This window comes from Epinephelus fuscoguttatus, linkage group LG11, assembly GCF_011397635.1.
Source record: "Epinephelus fuscoguttatus linkage group LG11, E.fuscoguttatus.final_Chr_v1".
In the NCBI taxonomy this organism is placed as follows: domain Eukaryota; kingdom Metazoa; phylum Chordata; class Actinopteri; order Perciformes; family Serranidae; genus Epinephelus; species Epinephelus fuscoguttatus.
In genome coordinates, this window is record NC_064762.1 from 16,420,116 (window position 1) to 16,435,562 (window position 15,447).

General features: G+C 47.4%; 1 protein-coding gene across 11 annotated transcripts in view; it reads left to right on the forward strand.

Moving 5' to 3' along the window:
- nhsl1b (NHS-like 1b) overlaps positions 1–12,849 on the forward strand; it is a 140,205-nt gene extending 127,356 nt beyond the window's left edge. For 4 of the 11 annotated variants that reach the window (XM_049590899.1, XM_049590903.1, XM_049590902.1 and 1 more), the window contains 4 exons: positions 1,686–4,958; positions 5,965–6,097; positions 8,633–8,671; positions 9,590–12,849. In XM_049590899.1, the coding sequence (XP_049446856.1) occupies positions 1,686–4,958; positions 5,965–6,097; positions 8,633–8,671; positions 9,590–10,265 (4,121 nt within the window). In that variant the 3' untranslated portion in view covers positions 10,266–12,849. The remainder of the gene's footprint in view (positions 1–1,685; positions 4,959–5,964; positions 6,098–8,632; positions 8,672–9,589) is intronic. The other 7 variants (XM_049590900.1, XM_049590904.1, XM_049590906.1 and 4 more) reach the window with 5 other exon arrangements.
- The last annotated feature ends 2,598 nt before the right edge of the window (positions 12,850–15,447 follow it).

Below are 15,447 nucleotides of genomic sequence, written 5' to 3' on the forward strand. Positions count from 1 at the left end.
TAAATCCATTACTGTGTACATGAAGTGAAAAAGGACTAACAATACTAGGACTCACCAGTATTGTTCTGTCATACTGAGACACATGCAAGTCCACAGTGTTGGATCAAGGCCCTGCAGATGTTCAATCTGTCCCTGTTTCAGTTCTTCATACCAAGTGTCCTCATTTGCTCTCCTCCACCCTGTTTCTCTGCACCAGCAGGAACCAGTTGTGAAATCCTTTTTCAGTAGTTTTGTGGTTTTCATTTAGCCATTTTTCCTCCTCTTGAAACTTTTGCACTCAGATAATCTCATTTTATACTCTGCCTGTTGGAGCATCATGTCACACAGGAGAAGCTAAGTGCAGCGTTTGCCATTCTCATTGTGCCATAATCTTTCAGCTTAACTTTCTGCGGTCCCTTTTCTGTGACTTGTGTGTGTTAATTGTGTGTCTGTGCGTTAATCCATACTGATAATCTTAGCATGTGTGTCTTACTTACCAACATGTACTGATCATGAGAGAATGGGCCCCTGATCAGGGACACCTAAAAAGGCCCCACAATGTGCTTTTCAGAACATATGATCCTCAAACCCTCCAAACAGATGAGGGATAAATAACAAATATGAAGTTTGGAGGTCCTCTGCCCTTAGTTACTCAGCTGAGCTGGGTGTTAAGCGAGCACTAAGCTTACTAAGCTGACGCTGTGCTGACGGCACCGCATGGCTGATGTTTATTTACACATCTCTGAGCTGTGGGACAGCAGCAGCGTTTAAGGAGAATTTCATTTCTCTGTGCGATAAGATCACCGAGGCTGATAGGAAAGGGGGTTTTAAAGTCTGGTTAGTGACCAGCTGACGACAGCCTCTGAATGTCATGATTACTGGGCCGGGGTAATTGTCCCAGTGCTTCATCCCTCCCTCTCCCCTGCACAAGAGCTGCCTGCGAAGTAGACCTGCAGCTTAATCTATCGCAGCAGCAGCAGCAGCCAAGCTGTCACTCCAGCTTTTAGCAAAGGAGGAAGAGAGTGTATGTGTGGTTTAGAGAGAGAGCGAGACGAGGGGGGGAGAGAGAGAAGAAAGGACGCAAGAGTGTGTGTATGTTTTGGGATACGAGCATCAACAGGAGAGGGACCACAGATGGGAGACACACTAGACATCCTCTCCCGTTTTACAACTCATTCTTCAATTTGTTTGTTTACTAGCTGGTATGTTCAGTGTGTGTGTGTGTGTCTTTGTGATGTCTGCGTTTCTGTGTGTCCTTGTCTCTGTGTCTACCTGCATATTCTGTATGTTCTGTCCTGTATGACAGTGCATGACCGTGTCAACACTGTGTGTGTTTGTCTCCATGTATGTGTTGTTGGCTGGCTCGTACCTGACCAGCTGCCTGTCCTGGACCTTGGGGTATTATTCGCTTTTCTGTCGGACTGAGCCAGAGCCAGAATAGGAGAGGAAGCATAGTAGGGAATCTCTCTGTCTGTCTTCCCCTCATATCCTTTCCTCCTTAATGAAGAAAACCAGAAGTTATTAACGCATGAGAGGGTTACAGCAAATCTAATTAATTAGCGTCCATGTGACCACAGTTTACCGAACAGTCAAGCCAGAAAAGCAGACGGCATTGTGGCTGAAGTAGTTACAGAAGCGTTGTGGAGACAGAAAAAAAACAAGAGAGATTGATCATGTTTGTCTTATTTTCTTTCTTGCCTTGACAGCAGCAAAAGGACACGGCGGAGAGCTCCGGCCGCATTCCATGTTCATCCCAGGACAGTACTCCACCTTGGGCAGAGTTGGGAGTGTTAACTCAACGCTCCGACGTTCAGACACTAGAGACTCCGGCTGCCAGACGGAAGAAGTGAAAATTGTTCCCCCGTCCATGAGAAGAATCCGGGCTCAGAGAGGGCAGGGAATTGCGGCTCAAATGGCCGGCCTCTCCACCTCCTCCTCAACAGGAAGTATATCCATCTCGAGTAGCGACAGCTCTGGGATCCTGATGCTGCCGCAGTACAATAGAGATCCTTCCCGTTTTCACAGTCTGCCCCGACAGGGTGCCAGGGTGTCCCTCAGTGCTGACCCCATCTGTAGCAGCACCCCGATCAAGGCAGGGGAGCAAACTACACCTCAGAGGCAGATTGGAAAGCTTCAGGTTGACGACACTGTGGTGCACATGAGAAACGCCCCAAGGACAGGCACCCTGCCAAGGCCCAAGTCTCAGGAGGTGAGGGGGACACAGGCCAGTGATTGGGGTGGTGGTCCGGCATGTGTGGTCTCACCACATGCTGCCTATTCCACCTCACTCATCCCCAACGCCACCCTGTCTTGCTCCACTGAGGTCATTACCCTCAACACCTCGGGTCAGCTCCCCCACTCTCCAGCCTCAGCTTACCCCACAGCTCGACCCCTCAGTATGGCTTCCTCCATCAACGCTGACTCCAGTCCAGCAGGCTTTTCCCACAGCTCCACCTGCCCAGCCTTGGCTACTTCTACCCCCACTCATACACCAAAGGATGGCGGTCTGGTCATCACAGCACCTGCTAGCGAGTCAGGGCAATCGGACAGCAGTATACACAGCCACAGCACCTTGGCCCCAACGCCGCCATCCAGTCTGCCAGAGGAGCAGTGGGTCTACGACACGCCAGAAAATGTGGTGGTTCCACACCGCACTCTGACCTCCAGCTGCTCCACTCCTATAAACCAGCTGTATAGCAGCCTGGACCTCTCCTCCAGGACCACTACTGACTCCAGCTCCCTCTATTCCCAGGACAACGATGGATACTACACCTCCATGCACCTGGACTCAGGCCTGCGCTCTCGCAGCCATGGCAGCGGGCATGGCGCAGCACCTGGAAGGGCCACCAGGCACAGCATGTACGAGTGCCGTGAGATGGCCAATCAGGAAGACTCTGGAAGCTTGTACAGCGATCGCTCTCTGTCCCGCAGCATTTCCCTCCGCAAGGCCAAGAAGCCGCCACTGCCCCCAGCCCGTACAGACTCTCTCAGACGCAAGTCTGGCCCAAAAAAGCCCCTTGGAGGCGTTAGCGCCATCAGCGGTGCTAATGAGCCAAACGGAGCCATGCTTAATGAGACTCTAATTGCCAGCTTGCAGCAAAGCCTACAGATGGGGCTGAGAGGAGGGAAAGGAAAAGGAGCTTCACCTTCTTCACCCTCTCACAGCCCAAGCAGCGACTATGATGACCCGTGGGTGCTACGGCCACGCAGTCAGAGTAGCGTCAGTGCAGGTAGTTCTGCAGCATCACTAGCAGCTAACGCCAACTGTGGCGGTGTGTCTAACGTATACTCGCTATGTCATGTGACGCCCGCTCACAGCGACACCAGCAGCTTGCGCTCGGACTATGCTGATTCCTGGGGCTACTATATGGACTACCCTCGTAACCACGGAGACCAGAGGGCACAGTCCCCTCCGGTCCATGCCACAGATAACATGTCGGCTGGTGCTCACCCAGGAGAGCTTCAGAATGGAAGTGAGATTCTCAACAACAGCCAGGCCCCTGGAGCTCCAGGTCAGGAGGAGGGGGTGGCAGTGAAGCCCAAAATGTCCACCTCCTCACCGGACAGGGTGCACAGGCTGACCTCACCATCCAGCGGATACTCCAGTCAGTCCAACACCCCCACAGCTGGAACGCCAGTGCCCTCATTCGTCAGGTCCATGTCACCCTCAGGCAGCCGGCCCAAGCCCAAAGTGCCCGAGAGAAAGTCCTCTCTCCTCTCCTCTGTATCCATGTCCTCCTCGTCCACCTCCCTTTCCTCCAACACCTCAGACTCACTTAAAAGCTCCGGGCCTCCTCCTCCACCACCCCCACCCTTGCCCCTCTCCTCCTCAGCTCCTACCACCCCTCTCAGCCCACCTCCACCCTTCCCTCCCCCTCTGCTGCCATGCTCCAGTGCAGGCACTCCTCCACCAGCTCCCCCGTTACCAACCACTCCACAGGGTCCAACTCTCATCCCACCCCCTGCTTGCTCCACCTCCCCTGAATTCCCTCCTCCTCCATCCCCTGAAATGCTAATCCCCCCCAGTTCATCCTTCAATGGGAGCTTCAGTCCTCCCCCTCCACCTCCCCCTCCCGTCCCCTCTATGGGGCCCCCTCCACCTCCACCTCCTCCACTGCCTGCTTTTGTCCCACCATCCTCCTCCCCATCTTTTGTGAAGCCAGTGAAAGATGCTCCCAAACCAGCTCTTCCCAACAGCCCCACAAAATCACCTAAACCCCTCATCACCCCGTTTGCGCTGCAAAGTGTTCAGCTTCGCTCTGTTAAACGGCCAGAAAAGGAGATTAACGGCCAATCAGACAACGACACCAAAGCTCAGGACACAGGGGTAGACCTCCTTCAGGGTCTGAAGCCCCAGAGCCTGGAGCATCCCACTGTGACGCACCTGTCAAACTGCTCCCCAGAAGAAGATTCACGTAACTCCTCACCATCGCCTGTGTCAAAGCTCTTAGAAGAGTTGTCTTTCGACTGCAGTATCACAGATGACAAGCTAGATAGTGCTGTCATAAACGGGAAAGCTGAAGATCACTTTCTTTTAAATGGAAAAGAAATAGCTGAAGGGCAGGAGTCATTCCCGAGTCCCCCACAGAGCTCCCAGAGCTCTCCTGTCAAACAGAAGCCCCCCGCAGTCTCGAAGAAACCCCAAATCTCTTTTCTCCCACCATTTAGCCCTCAACCAATCAGTGAACAGGTTCCACCTCAGCAGGATGATACAACCAGCCTGTCACAAGCAGAGGATCAAGTAGATGCACCGCTAAAACAAGTGAAGAAAGAAGAGAAAGAGAGTAAAAGTGAGCAACAGGAGGAAGAGGAAGAGAGCTGTGAAACATCCACGGTGACCCAGGACGAGTCTGTCAGCCAGGAGACAAGTCCACACCATGGAGTGTGCACCAATGGAGAGGCTCATGACGAGGAAGATGAGGAGGGAGATGGAGCAAGTAGCACGACTGGATCCATCAGCTCCAAGGAGGAGGACAGTGGTGAGTCTGATTTTTATTTAATCATGTTTTTTAATCATCAAATAGAAGTTAGAAGACTAATTTAAAATGGTTTCAGTCATTTACTGATTAGTGAAGCTCATTACCATCATCCTATATGGTTAACAGTGATGCTGCTGCCTGCTGGCTGTGCGTCCAGCTCCTCAGGCAGCCGTGAAATTCACTTTGCCCCGCGAAAGCAAAGGATCCAAACTTGAAACCGAAAGCTTTTAAAGGTTTGAAAACTGTGAAACTAGCGCAGGATAGACAGCTTATCACTGGGACAGCACTGCTGCAGCCTCCTGAATTTCATCCTCTCTCTCTCTCTTCCACATTTCCAATGCAGAGATCTCTTGTGGCCACTGTCCCTTCGTTTTTCCCGCATTGCTCTTTTTCTCTCTGCCCCCCCCAAAACTCTACACACCTCAGCCTCCACTGTCTACTCGACTTCTCTCTACCATCCATCCTTATTTCCAAATATCCATTTTTGCCTCTCTCTTCTTTCCTGTTAATCTCTCATCCTCTCTCTGTCCTACTCACCCCCTCCTTCTCTCCCTTTCTGTCCTGCTCCCTATCTATCTATCCCTTCTTCTCTCTGTGAGGTAAGGGAGGGGGCAAATGTCCCAGGGGAGATGCTTTTCGTGGTTGTAGGGAGAGGGGGGAGGGGCTCCATCGTATCGGAGGGGAGGGGAACAGATCTGGGGAGGATGGGGAGAGCGTAAAGTGAGACTGCCTGCAGCGGCTCAGGCAGTCGAAGCGCAGACGTGAGCACGGAGGTTGAGGGAAGGAGGAGGCGGCAAGAGGCTGAACTAGAGGAGAAGAAAAGAGAAGACATCCAGAGACAGAAAGAGAATGTAAGAAGACAGTCCGACACCTCCTCCGTACCACTTCAGATTTCATAGGCAGCCAGGTTAATGCGACAGGATGGTGGATTCATGAGTGTGTGCTGTGCTGAGTAAACCTCAAGTATGTGCATTAACGCTGTTGTAACCATGTGTATGTTTCTCAGGTGAGGTGTTCTACTCCAGTACGGCTGAATCGTCTCTGGCCCCGTCAGCCAACGGGGCCTCCGAGGAGAAAATGGTGACCCCAACTCCTTCGCGGCCCCGAACCACTGAGGACCTTTTTGCCGCCATTCACAGGTACAACAATGCATCTCTCTCTTCAACGCCTCCTGTCACTTCTTCATCTACTCCAACTTCTTCTCTCCTGACCTGCTTCTACTCCTGATATATAATTTATCCCACTCTGTTTTTGTTTGTTTCTACCTTCCCCCTCTTTCTGTCAGCATCTCATCCCCTCTCTCTCATCCCTTCATAAACCACATCACCCTGATCTCCCTCTCCCCCATCAACCTATGATTTCTCTCTTTCCATTTCTATCCCCCTCCTCCTCCTCCTCCTCCTCCTCTTCCTCTGCCCTCCACCTCTCAGTCATAACTTTACCCAGCGCCGTCCCATCTGCAAGTGTGCACATCTGTCAAATAGCAGGTCTCTGGAGTCTCTCAGCCCAGAGTGGCTTTCTCTGTTCCTGGTCACTGACTGATTCAAGAAGCAAAATGAGTCAGTAGTCACATGTTTGTCGAGGCATCTGTGCTAGTGAAGTCACATTAGCGTTGCTCATTCTCAGCAGGAGAAAAAAGGCGTCTGCTTCATCCATTATTTAACTACTCGACACCCTCGGGTCCTAATCTAGGTTAGAGGCCACCGGAGAGATTTGTCTTTCTTCCTCTCTCTGTTTCTATCTTCCCCTCTTTCTTGTACACACTCCGCTCTGACATAGATTGCATACGTGCTTCAAAGGCAGCACGCACATAAATTTCTCATGCAGCCCGCCAGTTTGTGTTTCACGGTCACGTGCAGCGGCAGTTGGAGTTCTCTTGAGCATCACAGGATTTCATTTCACGGGATTTTATTTCTGCCGGCGACAGATTGTCAATGTATTTATGGCGCACACGTCACGTGGGCAAGTGCGATTTATTGTGCAGTTTAATTGGACGTGAGGATTGTGTAAGCATGTATGCGCAAACCTCACACTGGAACTGTGTTTGTTTACCACTCACTTTACTGCTCTGCTTCTCTGTTGCACCTCCTCAGTATGGAGCATATAGAAACGTTTTACAGATTTTTTTTGATAAGTGGGAAGTGATGACAGACTCCTGGCGGTGCTGTCAGAATGAGAGGAATCAACAGTCGCAGGGAATAATGAATTCAGCTCACACAATCACATGAACAACTTATTAAGTTAAAGGTCCAGTGTGTAGGATTTAGGGGGACATACTGGTAGAAATGGAAGTGTTTTCATTATCGTAATATCCTGAATCTAAGAATCGCATGTTTTCGTTAGAATTAGATGTTTATACCTACATAGGAAGTGGGTTCTCGTCTGTGGAGTCAGCCATGTTGCACCGCCATGTTTCTACAGTAGCCGAGAATTGACATTCAAACACTGGCTCTAGATGGGGCTATTCGTGCTTTCACGTCAGCCTCCGTGAAGAGCAGCTTGGGAAAAACTGTTTGTTTTTGGGGGTTTTTTTTATGTAAAACTGCTTTAGTCAGCGCTTTTACCAGTTTAAATCATCAGATTCGTTTGTTTGGAGAGGAGGAGACCTCTGTGGATAATTCAGCTCCTGGTAAAACCCTCCTAAACATCTGGATCTTACTACTAGATGCCACTAAATCCTACACACTGCTCCTTTAATATGCAAAAAGTTTTACATTATATCTATCATTAAATTAAAATCAATTTGAGAAATTTTAAGATTATATTTTAAAGCATCAAGATAAATTTATATGTTGTACTTCAAAATGTACGCCTTAAAAATTATATATACCTCGTGTTCTTGATGGTGACTGTCTCATCGTCTAGCTAAGTGTCCCTTCTTCACCCCTCTGATACATTTCCTTTCCCCTTCTCACCTGTCCAGTACCTTTGTTTTCCACTCTGTCATTTCACCTCCAAATTCACTGTCTTCTCTCCCTCTCTCACTGCAAAAGAAGTGATGAAAACCCTGAATGAAATGCCTTTACAGCCACAGCATAAAATACAACCTGTCTGGAGGGAGAACCTCCAAACCAAATGTAATACAGCCAAGAGAGAGAGAGAAAAGAAAAAAAAATATCGATCCTGTGCTCCGAGATGCCTCTTAAATTGCAGCCTTGTTTACGTCTATAAATGAGATTGGCTCTCCTGTGCGGCCGTATATTTGTGAATTTAACTAACCGTGAGTTCAGTGTGGAGCCGTCCTGGCTGACTGAGTTCAGGTGTGTGAGTGTACGCACGTGTGAATGTGTGTGAGGGAAGTGTTATGTAATGCTGATGGGCTAATGTGGCGAGGGAGCTCGCAGGGGGACGACGCTAGATGGAGGTTGAATTTAGGGCACAGACACATATTTTGCAATCGTTCTGAAACAGACAGCAGATTCCCTCCTTAACCATTCACACCCTCTAGCTCTCCTCTCATTTGACCTTCACAAGTATATTCTAGACAGGTTATTTTATCTGTTTTGGAGGAATTTCTTTCTGTAGATCTAATCTGAGGATTAAGAATTTTGTCTCAGTGCGCCCTCCACTGCTGCCTTTAGCATCAAATGGCTCCCCCTTATCACACAATCTGTATTTCTCATGCCTTTAATCATCTCTGTCTCCCCTCTCCTCCTCTCTCCCTCCTTGTGCAGAGGGGGCACGCAGTGGGTGGGTGCATCCTTTCTAGAGAGGTGCGAAGTGGCAGGTAGCCCCTTCCCTGTAATTAGCAAGCCTTGTTGCTGCCATCACGGTGATGCTACCTTTGGATTAGCAACAGTAATCCCGCAGTGCAACCCCCCGGACCACAGATTAATAAGGCTGTTTCCCTGCTAGCCCTAATCCCCTGTATTCTGCCAGTTGCAGCTTTATTGCTATGCTTTGGTGCAGGAGTTATAGACAGTGTAGGCTGAGTGGCGCAGTCAACCACTCTAATACCCCCTGCTGAGCGGAGGCTGAATCGTCCTTGTGTGATTAAAACTGCTTTGGGCACTTTTCCCAGTTTGTGTTTTTGATTAATTTCATTGTGCCACGTCTGAGCTTTCCTGCAGAGTTGCAGCGTCTGCAGCTTTACTTGTAAAAACTCATTGGATTTCCTTAACGAAAATGTGTAACTGTCCTTCTAATTGCCTTCCTTTTCCTTTTTTTGAGCATCCATGCCACTCAGTGCTCCTCATTGTTTTACTTTTTTTAAGATGCGTGCTGTGACGCTTGATTGCTGGGGGCAGTGCTGACATATGGCAAATTTGGGACAAAGATTTGAGGCGTGCAGGCCAAGTATTTTAAGTGCAGTCTTTTTTTTTCTTTTTTTTTTAGCTACAACAACATGGAAACGCTCTCAGAGCTGGGTCGGGCAGACGACCAAAGGCTGCTTCATGCTCAGTTATATGAAACCCTGCATGCTGCAGCCTCAATTTGAATGATTAGATTGGAGGATTGTTTCCTGACAAAACTGCCCCCATCTCTTGCATTTCTTCTTCTTGCTCTTCCAGCATTTAATCGCCTTTAAATTATTCCACTTTTTACAAATTCATTAATCCTGCTTGCTTTCATTGACTCTGCAGAATAACCACGAGCATGTCATTAATCCAGTTATCCACATCCTTTCCTAGGTCAAAGCGCAAGGTCCTGGGTCGCAAGGAGTCTGAGGAGGACAAGTCCCGGGCTACGAGCCAACCACACTCTCCGCCCATCACCCCCACAGGTGGTTCCCCAGGAACGGTGTCCTCCTTGCCCCGCCAGGCAGGCTCTATCCAGCGCAACCTCCGCAAGTCCTCCACCAGCAGCGACACCTTCAAGGCCCTTCTCCTGAAGAAGGGCAGCCGCTCAGAGACCAGCTTCAGGATGTCGGCCACTGAGATGCTTCGCTCCACGGACCCTCGCTTCCAGAGAACGCACTCCGAGTCGGCGTTGGACTCCCCTGCTGCTTCACCCTCCTCACTGTCGGCGCCACACAGCCCCTGCACCTCCCCCGGCCGTGGTAAGAGGGCAACAGATGAGTGGAGCCGCTACGAGGCCTTGGCTCTGTCCTCGCCGACTTCATCCTCCTTTTCAATGAGCGGGTTTAAGTACGGGCGCTCACGTACACCACCATCTGCTGCCAGCAGCAAGTACAACGCACGCAGCCGAATCCTCAGCAGCCCAATGACTGTAATCTGTGAGCGTGAGGGGGAGCTGGCTGAGAGCGAGTACGGGGACACTGCAGAGAGTCCGACCGGACCCACGGCTCAGACTCTTCCTGTACTCAATAACTCCAATGGCACTTTATCTGAAGAGAGCAGAAGTTAAACAGCAACGACCGCCCCTTAGATACAGGGAGCTGAACTCACTCGTCATAACCAGGTAGGGGGCAGGAAAAGGAGCCGATAGAGACACCTTCCTGAGCCCCACCCCCTCGGTGCTGCCTCTGAGGGACTGGACATGTCGGGTCCTGTTGTGAAGTCAGAGGTCGCCCCGTCATGGACCGGGCTGGACTTAGTCTGAAGTGGAGAACTGGTTCTGCTGCAGCTTTTCATGATTTTCACTCTGTCCTTCGTTTGGTGACTCACCCTTTGTGTTCTTAGTTTGTTTTCCATTTGTTTTGCTGTTTTCTTTTATCGTCCTTAACACGCTGGAATCTTCTAGTTTCTTTGAAGGACAACGTTCAGGTGGAAAACTAAAGGTGAATTGAAGGATTTGAAAAGTCACAAGTTGTAACTTTGCTGCTGTGGTGCTACGTAGCTAGGCAGTTGAAAAGAGTGGAATGTAGAGGCGTGCTGGCCGGACGGACGCTCGCCTTGTGAATCTTCTCGGCTTCTCTTCTGTTGGCTCTGGAAAGTGTTCGAGAGCACCACGGTTTGCAAGCGTCGGCTTCAAACAGCCTGTACCGTTGTGGAAAGAACCCGAGGAAGACGTGGTACAACAGACAGCTCCACGGTACAACTTCAGCTACGGTTACCGCCAGGTTTTGCTTTCTGCTCTTTGGTCAGAGGTTTAGTTTGCAGAGCTGGTATGTTCAATGGTCCACAGGAAGTGCAGAGGGCTCAGTGCTGTCACCTAGTGACGGGCAGGAAATAAACAACTGAGTGTAAAAAGACTCAACCAAAACAGCAAATTTACTCTATAAAAAAGGCTCATAAAACCTTTATTAATTGAATTTTAGTTTGTAGATTTTGCACTGTGCATAGGTCTTTTTCTTTGTTTGTGACTTAAAAACTATGTTTTAAAGATTGTTTTAATAAACAGGTGATGTCATGACTTGTGTTTGGGAGTTAAGTATGAATCTATAAATGTAAAGACAGAAAGAATAAGAGCTTATTTACAGTCCGGGTCTACTAGCGAACATGTTGGTTACCAAAGAGCTTGAACATTAACTGCTGGCCGTTAATCTGGAAGTGAACACAGTCTGAGAGTGTCTGACACACAGTCGTCACTAAGTTTGCCGAGACCTGCTAGAAGCTTTTAGGGCTTAAATGATTTCTATAACGCCGTTGACCTTTCTGCTAAGTTTATCCTTTTGCAGTTTTATATGATTCTGTATGTAAATACATAGAGAAAAAGGAGTTTTAAGTAACATTTGGACTTATTTTCAGACTGTACATGTGTAGAGCCCTGTGTTTGCTGGAAGGGAGTGGTTTCCTTTTTTGTAGATTATTTATTTTCACATAGCAGGGCTGCAACAGGTGTCACGATCGGAGTCAACCAGTGAGGTGATGGAGGCACGGGGAAGGGTTAGGAGGGCCACATTTACTGAGCTGACCCCACCAGGCCATCTCTTTCTTTTTTAAAAGGTGCTTCAGAGTAACGGAAATGCAATAATGTCAATATTTATGCTAAAGCCTTCTACTGCCCTTAATCTCGAGTCATGCAAAGCGCACGCTGGTGCTCGCAGCTGAGTAAATGTGGTCTCTTAAGAGTCATAAACTGAGGCGACAGGCGTGAGACTTGATAACCTCCTAACAGCCATAACACCCTGTGGTTTAATCACCTGTGACCAAAGTGTGTCTCCCAGCTCCCGCCCGGCCGTGATCGAGCACTTGGGGTCCGGGCTTGTGTCATGACAGGAAAACGTCTCAATCGCAGAGAGCGTGTGAAAAGACGAGGGAGGACAGAAGACGTAGTGGGAGTGGAGCTGCTAACGCTCTTGTGTATGTCTGTGTAATAAAAACAAGGTGATATTTAAAGAGTGGGTTTCTGTGTCATCTCTGTGTGTGCATGTGTGTGTGCGTGAGTGATTCACAGCCATCTGCCAACCCAGCACCCCAAATCACAGCCTCATTAGTGCCGTTGCCATGGCAGCCACACTCGTCTGTCATCTGGAAAGCTCCAGAGACCATCGTTTACCCCTCCCTCCACCCGCAGGGTCATCAGTTATGTCTCCTTCTGGACATCCTATTAGGACACACACTGAATCACAGGCTCAGCCCACAATAGACCTCTCCACTGTTGAACCACCTCGACTGTCTGACTTAGACTTCGTAACCCACCACTGAAACCTCTCAACATTACCCGCACCTCCTCGCTGCCTCTTCAACGCCTCGGCACGTCGAGTGCTCGTCCTCAAGGGTACAGAAACACTCAGTATTTACAATATGTTCCCTCCACCAACACTTCAGCAGAGTCACCTGCTCCGTGACGCTGTGTCCATCTGGCTGTCAGACAGGGATCAATACAAGCTCCTCCCAGCCATAATCACACTATTGACACCTCAATGCTTCCCTTCTCCTCTCATATCCAAGACCCTCCGTGCAGTAGGATGTGACCATTGAGACAGAACGACTGTATTGACTGAACACAGTGAAAAGTCCAGGGGTAGTTATCACCTGTGCTTTTGGTGTTCACAAGTCTTCTGCTGCAATTACTCAGCCATAAAAGGAATACTTCACCACCGAAATGACAATTTGTATATAAACTGTGGTAATCAATTATATTTAATTTGTTAAAAAATGTTTCTCGCATGTCTTGACAGTAAATGGAGAATCTAAAAACTGAACAAAGTCTTCCATAACCTCATTTAAAACAGCAAAACTCGATCAAAACATCAGTCCTCAAACTCCTGAACTGAACTGAAATTGACACCTACTGTAACTATACTCTCTTCAAAGCCAGACTCCACTGACAAAGACAATTAACATAAGAACGTCATCTGTATCGGCCGATGTTGGCTTTAAAATTCATTTATACATTTAAACCTTTAAGACGTAGGGAATCAATTGAGAGAGACCCCCATTTTCAGTGATGCCGGGCATGTAAGCACACGTAGAACCATCATGCATATCAATTAAAACAGAAATTAAACCAAACCATACAAAACAACAATAAGCTACATGATCGCTAAAAGTAGAAAGCATTTACCCTCAAAACAAGATCTGAAATAAGGCATTTAAACAGCCATACGGGTGGCAGAGTGTCCAGGGTTAAGGTCTTTTGCAGATTATAAAGGTGCACTGTAAGAAAATGATGTGTGAGCTATCCTGTGAGCAAGTACCGAGGTTATGTGAGGTCAGAGTTAAAAGGGATTAAATACAGGGTGGAAGCATCTGTATCAAAGCTTTATAAAATGAACACAGCCAAATATACATATATATATTTTTTAGATAAAGAGACGACTGGTTGCTCTGTATAATCAAGCGCAGATCAAAACCTTGCGCTCACAGAGAACAGGTAACAGGATACACAGGAAAGCACTCCACAAATATATAGAAATATATATATATATATATATATAAAACCAGGAAGGAAGTACGAAAAAGCGTTAATGTTGGTGGCTAAATCACTAAAGGAGCCAACATGTATCGACCGCTGCAGGTCTTCGACTGTGCCTTAAAAATGACTTTATACATCTGTTTTACAAAGTTCTTAAACCACCAATTTTTCAAATTTTGAAAGGAAACATTCTGTCTAAATGCTTATAAATCAGACAATGAAATAATAGTACTACACAAAGCAAACACAAAAACATGGTCTTAAACCAGGGTGTTACATAAGTAAGTCTACATAAATGAAAATATATATAAAAAATAAAGATAATCTGGGTTACAAGCAAGATAAAGAGGTATATTCAGTCAGAGGTTGCCTAATCTTCCGTAACATATGGATCAGTATCTCTTATCGGCCAAATGAATTGTTATACTGCATATCAAAATCCAACATCGTGCATCCCTAAATTTTGCCTTGCTGAACATGAGAGCTGCTGGTCTACCGCTGCATCGATTGTTATTACACAGTTTTCAGCACTGCACTGCAAGCCAGGCGGCCCGCCTGCTCTAAGCATTGGGGAATTTTTTTTAATGTATTATTAAGATGTTTTTAAGCTACAGCAGCCTGGAGAGTAACAGAAAAACACCCTGCTAATGTTACAGTGAACAGAATTGAAAATGAAACTGACTGCGCACACACACACACACACACACACACACACACACACACACACACACACACACACACACACACACACATCACATTTTGTCCTTGGCAACATGCTGCTCCTCTCAATGACAGCTGCATCTTGTCCAGTAGACACACAGGCTAGCAGGGCTGTTTGTATTTGTTTATGGGGGCCCTAAGAAAAATGTTGCTGCTTACTTAAATTGTTCTATGTTTAGAGTTTACTCATACAGATCTGTTTCTTTTTACCAATACGTACTTATTATGCTGCTTTGTTGCTTCCTGTTTGCACTCTCCCTTTACTGCTGTAATGCTGCAACTTTCCCCACTGTGGGATAAATAAAGGATTATCTTATCTCTCACAAAAGAACTTCTTTTAATTCAACTTAGCTGCATTGTTAACATCTACATTTAAAACAAAATCAGCGAGGTAAAATTACTGTTTTTGGCAGTGGAGTCTGGCTTTGAAGAGAGCATAGATAAGTTTCACTTTCAGTTCAATTCCCTGTTGGAAAGGGCTGTCTGTTGGAGAAGTACTGAGCATACGCCTGGATGAATGAGACTTGGATTATACTGCGCAAGTTGTGTGAGAGTTTGTGAACAATTGTTTTGATATAGTTTTGCTGTAAACAAACCCCCATGACTTCAATTCATCAAAAAATTCCTCTACTTTTGGACTCTTCATTCACCGGAGGCATGTGAGAAAAACAAAGCTTTCTTCACAAATCCAACCTAACACTGGATGAGTGAATTAACATGACTCATCATAACCCATTTCTGAGGCATCTTATACTTATTTCCTTCGTTTGTGCCAGAGACTCAACACTGACTAAATAAGTATTTTTGTCACAAGACATATTTAGTCACATTTGTTTTGTCAAACTTAAATCTTATCTTTGCACGACAAAGCAGTTATAAAAAGGGGGTTAGCCGATGTGAGATGTTGCATTCAGGTATCAGCTCTTCACTACTTTATGACACTTCAAAGACCACCCTGGACAGGTCACCAGACTATCACAGGGCTGACACATAGAGACAGACAACCATTCACACTCACATTCACACCTACGGACAATTTAGAGTCACCAATTAACCTGCATGTCTT